The sequence below is a fragment of the Protopterus annectens genome, chromosome 14.part0 (genome assembly GCF_019279795.1).
Source record: "Protopterus annectens isolate FY-2018-M chromosome 14.part0, PAN1.0, whole genome shotgun sequence".
Taxonomy (NCBI): domain Eukaryota; kingdom Metazoa; phylum Chordata; order Ceratodontiformes; family Protopteridae; genus Protopterus; species Protopterus annectens.
In genome coordinates this window covers 776,614,664-776,627,172 of record NC_056748.1, presented here as the reverse complement: position 1 = coordinate 776,627,172, position 12,509 = coordinate 776,614,664, and the positions used below count along the sequence as shown (strand labels likewise).

Below are 12,509 nucleotides of genomic sequence, written 5' to 3'. Positions count from 1 at the left end.
TCTACAGGGGCAACGTTGCTCCAAACTGTCCTGTCTGTGGGGGGACTGAGAATCCTGTCCAGTCTCTTGGGTATTGGCTCCACAGTGTCTGGCTCCTTCCATGCCCTGGTAGTTATGAGGTCCACCAGGGGATCAGCGGGAGAGAACACCCAAGAGGTAGATGGGCCTGCATCGAACGCCTCCAGAAAGACAGACTCGTCTGAGGAAGGCTTTTGGGCTGACCACCCCCCCCTAATACGAAGCATTTCCATAATGTCTCCGAAGGAGATGTCTTTGGGGGGTGACCTGGGGGAACCTTCCCCTTCCTCCAAGTCCGTGTCTTCTGTGAGGGACTCAGGTGAGTCCAAGTGCCTCCTCTTGCACTTACGTTTGTGAGGGACCTCGTCAGGGGGGCTGTCTGAGAAAGGCTCACCAACAATGTCCTGTTCCCCCATGGGAACCATCTGGGATGTAGGTGCAGGCTGTCTCTGTGGCCGGATGATGGACGATAGGCCCGTCTGAGAGGGAATGGCGAGTTGATCCGTAGCCAGAGCCTGGGACCTCGAATCCCTCGAAAGAACCCTCTCCACGACGTCGAATGCCGAGGGTGAGCTACTCTCCCTAGGATCCGAAAGCAGTCCCCTCGGATCTGGCACGTGGACTGGCTCTGGAGATGACCCGATCAGATCCGAAAGAGCAGTGTGATCCATCCTCAACGGAGCCGAAGGCACACCAACCCCTCCGGATTCGGCGCTCATCTCCCGACCCTGAGAGCTCAGATCCGAAAATGGATCTGACAAACTCGAAGGTACAGTCGGAGCCGAAGTAGGAAACACTGTCGGCGCCGACACCACCCCGGCTCCAAAGCTACTCGGATCAGACAGCTCCAAGCCCCAGTAGCGGGTCGGAGAAGGAGCAATGGGGGTGGAAAAGGGGGTCGAGCTCCCCCCCCGGAGGGGGGGGGGGGAGGCAAGAGCACTCCCATCTGCAGCTGGGCCTAAAGAAATCGATGCATCATCCGATCCATATCCGCGTCAGATAAACTTCTAGTGGACCTGGATGAGGCTGCCGAGGCTGGCTGGGAAGGCCGCCTGGACGACCTCGAAGGTGACCGGGTCTCCTACTCCGGCTCTGGGGAGAAACGTGGAGATCGAAGCCTGGAGGGGGAAGACCCGGAGACCTTAAGAGGGGAGGCTAGCTGCTTAGATGGCAGGGCCGAGGGAGCTGAATCGGCCCGCCTCTTGTGGCTACGATGCCTGTCTCTCTCCCGCTCTTTATCCTTCCTGTCCTTTTTCCTCGCTTCCCTTTCCTCCTGAGCCGAAGCGGGAGTTTGAATCCTGGCCAGGGGAGCGGTCGGTGGGGCAGCCGCAGCTGGTGCCACAGAGGAGGAGGAGGGCTAAGCTGAATCCGGGGGCAAAAGGCCCGCGAGGACTAGCTTAGTCCACCTATCCCTCAAAGCCCTGGGATTGAAGGCTACAAAGATAGTGCAGCCTGAAGAAAGATGGTCTACACCCAGGCAAATAATGCACAGAGTATGGCCATCCGCTGGGGACAGCTTATGGCCACACTCGGAGCATTTTGAAAAAATAGCTTTTGGGACCTCGGACATACTAACAGGGTTAGGCCCACACGCACACACCTTCACACACAGACAGAAGGGGGTGGGGATTTAAATTTACACTAAAGATTAACTACCCAGATAGATAGGAGAGAAGGGGTGTCACACAGACACTCAGAAAAGTGAATTTAAGTGGAAAAGCTAAAAAATCTAGACAACTCACAAAACCCAACGCTAGGAGCTCGTTCTCAGATGCTTCAAGAAGCCACGGCAAATGAGATCTGAGGGTTAGAGGGAGGTAGCAGGGCATTATGGGTAGGGGAGGAGCTTGGAGCTCGGATCTTTGCTAGGAAAGCTGCCGGCTCAGATCTGAATCGGATCGATACCCACAGGTTGCTGATCAAATGAAGTTAACTACTTCAGATCTAGAAATTCACTACAATGTGAGACCTAAAACACTATAACTAACTAAAAAAACAATATTTATCCAAAAATTACAACTGAAAACAGAATAATATTGAAAAATTATTTTCACTTAGCCTGAGCCTAGTGAGAAGCACCCGATCAAGTTTACTGGCAAACGAGATCTGGGGTAATTCTGCCTAAGCATGATGGGATATGGTAAAGCCTTGAGCCAGTGGAAGCGCTTGAGCTTCAGTAACAGGCCATGTCGGAACCATTGCTCAGTTCCAAACCCAACCAGCAGGAACGAAGGTGAGATGGGACAACATAACATTCCATGTTCTCCTATATAGAAAATACTGAACACCACAGTTGACGCCTAAAGCAGGTGATCTACACAATTCTACCCCCATCTAGGCTCTGTGCTGCTGCTCGCACCTCCATTTTACGGTGAGGTTAAAATGGAAATGCCCAGCATGTTCCTTGGGAGGTGGGAAGAACCCAACAGAGCACAAGAAGAACATGTAAACTCCACACAGTCATTGATCAGAGGCCAGAATCAAACCTTGAACCTTCTGCCTGAGAAGAGAAGACCTTAACCATTATGCTGTGTCTTGGTACAGTTATCACTCAGCAATATACATAGTTAGTGACAAAAATCAAGACAGTATCATTTTTAACCAAATTACAATATGTAAGCTAAAGTTCTTGTAACACAGTGCAACACTAGGCAACCAGTCACATTTATTCCTCCAATTACCACGTGTGAAATGCAGGAGACTGCTGTCAAAAAGAATACCCATCTGGTAGCATATCAAGAAATCATTACCTCAAAATTTACACTGCAAAGAAATAAAAGTGTGATTGCCTAAGCAGAAACTACAACAAAAGTTCTCAAAGCTTCAAGGCCATTTTAATGTACTTCAGTAACCAAAGGTCAGATGAACTTCCATGATGCAGGTGACCCAAGTCTGAGAAGATCTGGGGCAAGGCAAAATTACCTGAATTGAGGAAAGAAAGTATTACAGACTGCTCTCCTTCCCTATGTACAGCAACAAAAACAATGCATAAGGGTTTCTCAGGTAGGCTGGTAATCTCTCAATACCACATGCCATCTACACACAGAAAGGCAGACAATGGTGTCACTGTATGGCATGTCTCCTTCCAATGGGAGGTAAAATTTAAAAGCTGTTTACTTAATGATTCATTCAATAAGTCCAGTCCACCATAGGCACTTCGACCTTACCTTTAATTACAGTGATCGCCAACCATGAAGAACAATAGCCATAGCTTACATCTGTGGACCACGATACATCCCAGATAAGGATGGCTATCATAAAAGGATAATTCTTCATGTCTAAGATTGTGGCTTTTAGTCAAAAAAGGTTTGATTTATTGTGATGTATCATATGTATTCCATACCTCATCAGAAGCTTCAAGCTTTGGGTCAAACTGACAGAATATCTGCTCCAATTCCTTTCTGATTACATTTGCCAAAACATTCAATCGCCCTCTGAAACAAAAATGACAATACCCAATAAATTAATTCAACCTTCAAAAAGCAGTATGTTCAAAAAACACATATTCCCCATCAATGGTCTATCTCAGTGGTACTCACATGGATTACACTTTGGTAAATGTATGTATATTCAAATGAGCATGTTAAAACTCAAGCTCACCTACTAATGTACACAATCAATACTCCTTATATGTTTCTGTATTCCATCTTCATAAGTCAGTACTGCAATTAACAGTTTACATAGAATAACAAGAACATGCTAAGCTGTTTCTCTAATTCACAAATTCATCTACAGTACCATCAGCAAGAATAAGTTAATGTGCCGGAAGTTCAACCAGTGGAATTGCATCAAGAAGTTGGCAAGCTTGAAAATCTGAGAGAAAGATATGGTTAAGAAGAGACCACCAGTGAAGACCAATGCTATTTATAACAGTTACTATAGATGCACTGCCTTGCTAACACCTAACAGATGTGCACAGCAGCATATGAAATTCTATCAACTTTCCTATACATGTATAAGTGCCCACGAAAGTTGGGCTTCACCAAATAAATAAATAAATACACATTTTGTATCCACACACACACACACACATATATATATATATATATATATATATATATATATATATATATATATATATATATAAAATAATGTACAAGTGTGTGTGTGTGTATATAAATATATGTGTGTGTTTGTGTGTGTGTGTGTATATATATATATATATATATATATATATATATATATATATATATATATATACACACACAGTGGATTTAGTATACACACTCCTGTTAAAATGCCACGTTTTTCTAATACAAAAAATTGAAAAACAAATCTGTTAGGAGACAAAATATAAAAAATAAAAAAGTACAATAAGCTGGTTACGTTAAGCGTGCACACCTTTAAATTAATACTTCGTTGAAGCACGTTTTGATTTAATTACAGCATTCAGTCTTCTTGGGTAGGAGTCCATCAGCATGGAACATCTTGACTTGGCAATATATGACCACTCTTTCTTGCAAAAGCGCTCCAAATCTGTCAGATTGTGAGGGCACCTCTTGTGCATAGCCCTCTCCAGGTCACCCCACAGATTTTCTACTGGATTTAGGTCTGGAATCTGGCTGGGCAATTCCAAAACTTTAATTTTCTTCTGGCGAAACCATTCTTTTGTTAATTTGGATGTATGCTTGGGGTCATTCTCATGTTGAAAGGTGAAATTCCTCTTCATCTTCAGCTTTCTAGCAGACGCCTGCAGGTTTTGGGCCAAAACTGACTGGTATTTGGAACTGTTCATAATTCCCTCCACCTTGATTAAAGCCTCAGTCCCAGCTGAAGGAAAAGCAACTCTAAAGCATGATACTGCCACTACTATGCTTCACCATGGGGATGGTGTTCTTTTGGTGAGGTGAAGTGTTGTTTTTGCGCCAAACGTAGCTTTTGGAATTGTGGCCAAAATGTTCAACCTTGGTCTCGTAACACATTTTCCTACATGCTTTTGGGAGACTTGATGTACTGTTTTGTAAATTTTAGCCGGGGCCTGGATGTTTTTCTGTGTAAAAAAAGGCTTTCATCTTGCAACCCTACCCCATAGTCCAGACATATGGAAAATACAGGAGATTGTTGTCACATGTAATACACAACCAGTACTTGCCAGAAATTCCTGCAGCTCCTTCAGTGTTGCTGTAGGTCTCTTGGCAGCCTCCCTCACTAGTTTTCGTCTTGTCTTTTCATCAATTTTGGAGGGACGTCCAGTTCTTTGCAAAGCCACTGTTGTCACATATTTTCTCCACTTTTTGACGACTGTCTTCACTGTGTTCCATGGTATATCCAATGCTGTGAACATTTTTTTGTACCTTTCTCCTGACCAATAGCTTTCAACAATGTGATCCATTTGATGCTTTGTAAGTTCTCTGTGAATCATAGCTTTTGCTCTAGCTGTCAAATGAGTAAATGTCAGGAAAATCCTACTAGGACAGCTGAAGTTTATTTGGAGTTAATCAAAGTCTCTTTTAATTGATGGCAGGTGTGTACCCAAGAAGACTGAATGCTGTAATTAAATCAAAAGGTGCTTCAACAAAGTATTAGTTTAAGGGTATGCACACTTATCCAACCAGCTTATTGTAAATGTTTTATATTTTTTCCCCTAACAGATTTCTTTGTTTTTCAATCAAATTGTACAGGTTACATTAAAGGTGGGAAAACTTTTGAAATGAGTTATTCTGGTCTCATTTTTTAATATCATAAAAACCTGGCATTTTAACAGGGGTGTGTACACTTTTTATGTCCACTGTGTGTGTGTGTGTGTGTGTGTGTGTGTGTGTGTGTGTGTGTGTGTATATATATATATATATATACACACACACACACACACATATATATGTACGGGTCCTACTTGAGCAGACCAAAATTCTATTAAATTGAATTTTACTTAACAGAGACAATACCGAAAACTTACATCCGAGTGACGCCTCCAGGTGCATCTGTAGTTAACTCCAGCTGACGTCTCTAGGCGTCAAATACTGCTTTTTCATATTTGCATCAATATTTCCAAAACAAATGTACAAGGTTTTAAAAGATTTCTTCTTAAAGATTACACAATGGCAAAATGAACTGCATTATTATTTGACCTCTGTCTATTGCTGGTACAGAGTTACTGTTGTTTTTATAATATTCATTTTTATAATTTTCACATTTTTCTAAATATCTCAACAACCAAGTGACAGACAAAACCCCTTAGACTCGTATGAAAGCTCTCAGCTAGATGAATAAAATGCTTCTGACAGTATGCGTGCAACTTGAATGGTTGCTGAGATATTGTAAGTTGTTTATAAATTATTACAAACATAATAGTTACTGTCTTTACTGTGACTTATAAACTTCATTTTAAGACTAGAACCTAAAGAATACCACCACTACAAAAATAATTTGTGCTGAAGGGTTTGCCATTCATACTTCTTTCATAACTCTTCTGGCTCCAGTGATATGACCATTTGTTTAAAATATGAAGACATAATCTGATTCAGTCAAAAGGCATAGGCTCCGCCCACTGGAAGTTACAGTACAAACTTCCTGAGCTCCATTGGAGTGAATGAGTTAATGAACATTCACATCACCAGAATTTTAATCCAGGAAAGGAGGCAGTTGGCCAACATTAAAAACAAACACACCAAAGCATGTCAAACTGACCCAAGTGGGAAGCTTTGCCCCCCCCCCCCAAACTAAATATACCAACTCCAAGATTTCACTATAGTGGGGAAAAGGTACATTTTCCCCATCTTGGCCAACTGCCTCCTTTCCTAGATTAGTGTACATTTGTGCAAAAGTACTTGGAATACTTTTGCTACTTCCTGGGTATACAAAACAAATATGAAATATGTCACTGTGCCCATAAATATTTTATTTAGTTTTACCACAATCAGGCATCTGAAGTATACCGGGCTGTAATTCCTGGGTAAGGAAACTATTTGTGGATAAGAAGTCAGTATCAAGTTAACAAACTTTATGCTGTCTCAGTCAACACCAGGACTATAACTGCTGGCTACTTGGGCTGGAAATGGATGAGACTGGCTGACTCTGCTGTCGTGATCAAGTTAGGCAGTCATTAGTCTGACTTTGCAGAATTAGTGCGCATTTATGAAAAGAAGGTTTGAATAATTCACTGTAGAAATTTTTTATTACCATCAGACATTTGAGTGGCTATGAGTGATGGGTATATACATTGGTGGATTAGTCATAGCAGCTTGAATGGTCTTAAATCAGGAGGTTGAATGTAAAAGAACATATGCATTTATTCCTGGTCCAAATCAATTATTGGTGGGGGGGGCTATAGCTCGAAAACTAACCAGGGCCCAAGATAAACTTAATCCACCACTGCCTATAGGTTCACAGGAAGGTACTAGGCTGTCAGAGGGCATTTATAAGCCTAGCTAGAGTGTGTCGACTTTCGCTGCCCCATTGATTAATTAACTGATCCCTCTGTCAAGCAGAACAAATGAAGTGATCCCAGGGGTGTATTTTCTGTTACCCATGCACTCATCAAGGTTTCTCTTGAAGAGTGTTAGTGAGGGGCTCTGCATGATGCAATTTGGAATTTTGTTCCAAAGCATGGGGAAGTCTCTGTGACAGGAATCTATCCCTCCACCATGTTCTATGTATTGTTGTGGCGAGGTTTAGCTCATTAGAGCACGTGGCTTGCAGTGACTTGGATTTTTTTAGGTGGAGCATGTCCATCAATTCTGAGTTGGACATGGCTTTGTAAGTCAGGCAGAGATCACCTCTGAATAAGCAATAGGCCACTGAGTACAGCTGGAGCTTTTTCAGTCGGGCTGAATAGGACATATGTTTGAGACCAGTAATCCTCTTGGTGAGGTACTTTTGTGGTCTTTACAGCTGTTGGAAGAGTCTTGTGAGGTACATCCCAAATAGGGCATTGTACTCTTAGATGGATCTAATGAGTGACGAGTAGAGGGGCACTATAACCTCTTTATTTTTAGATGCGAACCCTTTAGTAATTAGATGGGCCACATAGAAGGATATCCTAACTACTTCAGCAATATGATTGTCAAAGGAGAGATTACTATCTACCTGGGTCCCCAGATCTCTTATTAACTCTTCTGTATTAGGGGGCTACCACCTATGTGGTAATTCGTGGGTGTTTTGTTTTTCCCAAACGGGATGACTATGCATTTTTTGGCATTTAGCTTGAGGCCATGACTTTGACACCAGGTGTCCATCTCAGTAAGGCCCTTTTGGAGGATGTCCATGTCAGCTGGAGAGCCAATTATGGCTCCCAGTTTACAGTCATCGGCGAACATGGTTAGCCATAGTCCTCCTGTGTTTGCCTGTATTTCTGCGAAGTATATGCCGAACAGTAGGGGTCACAGGACCGATCCTTGCGGGGCACCACTTGTGACTGGTTTAGAGTCAGACCTGGAGCCCGCTATTCTTACCGTGTGAGTTCTGTCTGTAAGCCAGTTGGCAGCCCACCTCGTGATGTAGGAGTTTATGTTCAGGCTGGTGAGTTTTTCTGTAATACCCAAGTGGGGAATGGTGTCAAAAGCCTTGGTGAGGTCAAGATAGACTGTGTGAACCACCTTTCCCTCATCTATGGCCTTGGTGACTGTCTCGAAGAAGTCAACCAGCTTTAGTAGGGATGATCTGCCCTTAACAAAGCCGAACTTGGTCGGGTCAAGTGATTGGAGGTTCCCAAAGTCTTTGTTAATGAGTTCCATGATGATGCGCTCCATAGCCTTGCAGAACAGGCTAGTCAGGCTTATGGTGCGATAGTTACCAGGGTCAGTTGTGGCCCCTCCTTTGTGGAGAGGAATAACCATTGCTGTGCGCCATTCTATGGGCATGTAGCCTGTGGAGAGGCTGAGGTTGAATAGCGTGTTTAGGTGGGGGGGTTAGTTCGTTCTGTAGTTCGTGCAAGATGCAGCCTGGGACACCATCTGGTCCCATTGACTATGTGTTGTTGGCTTTTGAAAGGGCTGTTTTCACCTGTGCGTCTGTGATTTTTGGGACACTACACTTTTCCGGTATTGTTGTGGGCCCTTTTGGAGGTAAGAGGGGGGTGAAGTTTGCACTGAATCTATCTACCAGGATGTTGGCAATATCAGTAGGTTCAGTATATTTTGTGCTATTTTGCACTAGTTCAGTGCATATCTGCGAGTTGCCACTTAGATTCTTAACATAGCTAAAGAAGGCTTTGCGGTTATCTTTTGAATCCTTGGCTATTTTTTCTTTCGAAGTTAGCCTTGGATGATTTCATGAGGGACCTCAGTTTCTTACTGATACTGATCAGGGATGTCTTTCCTTCTTGGGATTTGCTTTTTTTCTGAACTAGTTTCCTCCTTCTATTGTATAGCCTGTTTATTGCAGGGGTCCACCAAACTGGTTTCCTTCTCTTAGAGGAGTGAGCCTTGGTTTTGCAAGGGATGGCACAATCCATGCATCCTTGTAGGTGCTCAGAGTGCATTTGTAAAGGTTTCTGCATCTTGGGCAGCGTTATCCTTTAGCATGGGGGCTGTGAAACTTACCACCTCTTAAGTAAGGTGAAGTCTGCTTTAAAAAGTTTTTTACTGTAGTTTCCTTAGTTGGGGGTGGTGGTGGGGTGCAGACATCCAGAGTGATTAGTTTATGGTCTGATCTAACCAGTGACGGGTTGACCTCCGGTGTGGAACACTTGTCGCCCATGTTGGTGATGACTATGTCCAATATGTTTTCACCTCTGGCAGGGGAGTTTACCAGCTGATCCAGGGCATTTGAGCTGATGAATTCCAGGACGCGTTGGGCCTGGGAATTCGTACTCTAGTAGTTTTCCCAGTGAATGGTAGGGTAATTGAAATCGCCCAATATCAGGGTGTTTGGTAGGACCTTCATGTTTTCCAGTGTCTCCAGAAAGGTGGAGTGGTGGTCCTGGGTCATGGAGGGTGATCTGCAGCAGGCCACAATTTTCATTGCAGATTTGCCCGATGTTAGATGCACATGGATGATCTCAGAGGTATCATGCTGCACCCACTAACATGGAGGTGTAGGTATCCTTGATGAATATGGATGCACCCCCTCCTTTTGTGTTTCGGTCTGTGTTCTGTGGCCGAAACATGTGGCATGAGTTGTAGCCCAGTAGTGCTGGGGTGCTCTCTGGAACCTTGAACCAGGTTTCAGTTACTGCACAGATGTCCACGTTCTCCATACTGAGGAGTGCTTCGAGCGTGTGCATTCTGAGATTTAAACTCTTGGCGTTGAGTAGCATAACCCTCAGTTTTTTGTTAATTGTGCTGTTTACGGAGGTGGGTTTGACTTTTGAGCCTTGCCTAAAAAAGGCACTATGGGGGCAGCAAGAGCCTTGGCCAGTATTCGAAAGCCTAGAGGTAACAGGAGCAAGCCGTCTCTTGCGAAGCAACGTGGCTTGTCGAGCATGTCGTCCCACGCAGACACTGGATCTCCTTTGACTGACACCAGAAGCTTAGCCAATTATTGAAATTGATAATTTTTTCTTTATACTGAGATATCATTCTTGGTGAGGGCTGGATGCTACTCAGGGTCAGGGTCAGGGTCATACCAGCCTGGGCTACATGATCAGAGAGCTCTTCCATGTCTCTTTTCATGTAGTCCAGGGAGGTACGTCTCAGGTCATTCACACCAACATGAACAATGACAGAGTCATATTTGTACTTGGTCTGGAGTGAACTGAGTGCTTGTGTTATGTGGCAGATTCTGGCTCCCGACAGGCAGATAACAGTAACTTTCTCCTTGTCCAGCCTAGTGAGTGAAACGTCAGTGTGCCTGACTATAGAGTCAACTATTACTAGTGTGTTCGGTATGTTATTTTGCCTTAAGGGCTGTGATTGTGCGGCACACTGATTTTGTGTTTTATGTGTTGTCTTGCTTGTGACGGGAAGTGCAGGTTGTTTGGGTGTCTGCTTTGGAGGTCTCTGATGCTTTTGCATGTTTTTATTTAGAGCCTCCGAGTATGATTTTGTGTATTTTTTGCCAGTGCTGTTTTAGTAGGTCTGTGTGCGGCAGGAGTTGTGGTGCAAGTGTTAACCTTCTCCTTTTGACTGTGTTCCAGTCTTGGGTGGAGACAGCTTAGCTTCCAGTTTGGCTGTATAATTGCATCTCTCGCATATGTTAGTGTTTTGTGGTAGGAGGAGACGGTTGTCTGTGTACATGAGGCAGTTGTAACATTGCCTTAGGATACCGAGATTCACCAGCTGGACTGGAGAGTGCACCTGAAGTTGCCCTTTGGTCATGCCTGAATAGTAGGGTGAGCTGCTTAGTCGCTTGGTTGGTGAGGAGTGAATAAAGAGCCTTGCCCTGCTGGGAAATCAGTGTCAGGGTATATTAGTGCTTGCTATTAGGTCTGAGCAAGTGCTGGGCTGTAAGATGCTTTTTGAGTGCTTAGGTTGAGAGTTAGACTAGTTTTAAGGGAAAAACTAAAGAGGAGACTTAGTGGAGCCGGGAATAATTTAACCGTATCTAACTGGCACTGCCTGGTGCGCAAAACCGTGCAAATGCGGTTTTTATAGTAAGGAAATGAAAGAGATAGAAATTAGCCCAAAATGGCCAATAAACTACTAACTTCTGGGCTGGAACCACTCCTCCAGGGACAGATAGGTTGCTCAAAGATCCCCTCTCTCATAGGTGAAAAGAGAAACTTCCTTCTATCCAAGCAAGGTATGGGCAACTCAGAAACTAGTATCACAGCCCTGAATTCAGCACTAGCCTGAACTGGACTATACTAGCTTAGAAAGGCGGGAAACAAGGATTTTTTTTTGTTTGTTTTTTTTTTTTTGAAAAGATAAGGCAAAAACAGTAAAAAATACAGTTAAAACAGCTTTAAACGACTACAAACGATCAGAAAAGGCTATCGCACTTTAGTGTGTAGCCTACAACAGTTAAACAAATTATTTAAACAAAAAACAACTTTTTAAAAGTACAGGCAGTCAAATAAGTACAATATGTGAAAAAAAACAAGCTTTTAAATCAGAATAAACGCTGGAAAATCTGCGTTTAGGCGGAAAACAGTTTAGTACAGCAAGAAAGCTCAAAAAACTGATACTTAATCACTCCAAAGTCTCTCTCCTAAGCTAGAAGGTTTGTATCAGTTTAAGGCTTTCTAGTGCTACCAGTAGGTTAGTTACAGGAAAGATGGGAAACAAGCGCAGATGTGGTCTTTTAAACCAGAAAGTTGAAAGAGACGGACAAACTGTCCAAATGGTCAATAAACTACAATTTCTGGGCCAAGAACCTCTCCTCTCGTGGTAGACAGGCCACCTAGTGCTTACCACTCCCAGTGATAAGCTAGAAGGCTTTCCTCCAACACAGAAAGGCTTGGGGGCTCAAAAGCTTACTAACAATCCTGGATACACCAACTATGTAACCGGACTAGGCTAGTTATAGGAAAGACGGGAAACAGGCACAAGTGCGGCTTTCAAACCAGAAAGTTGAAAGAGATGGAAAAACTGCCCAAACGGCCAATGAACTACAATTTCAGGGCCAAAACCCACTCTTCCCGTGGTAGATAGGCTACCTAGTGCTTACCACTC

At 43.5% G+C, this 12,509-nt stretch overlaps 1 protein-coding gene across 1 annotated transcript in view; it reads right to left on the bottom strand.

The window, feature by feature from the left end:
- The window catches only part of OGDHL (oxoglutarate dehydrogenase L), a 2,090,792-nt gene that overhangs the window by 1,429,721 nt on the left and 648,562 nt on the right, over positions 1-12,509 (bottom strand). The window contains exon 6 of the mRNA XM_044055619.1: positions 3,362-3,452. Within this exon, the coding sequence (XP_043911554.1) occupies positions 3,362-3,452 (91 nt within the window). The remainder of the gene's footprint in view (positions 1-3,361; positions 3,453-12,509) is intronic.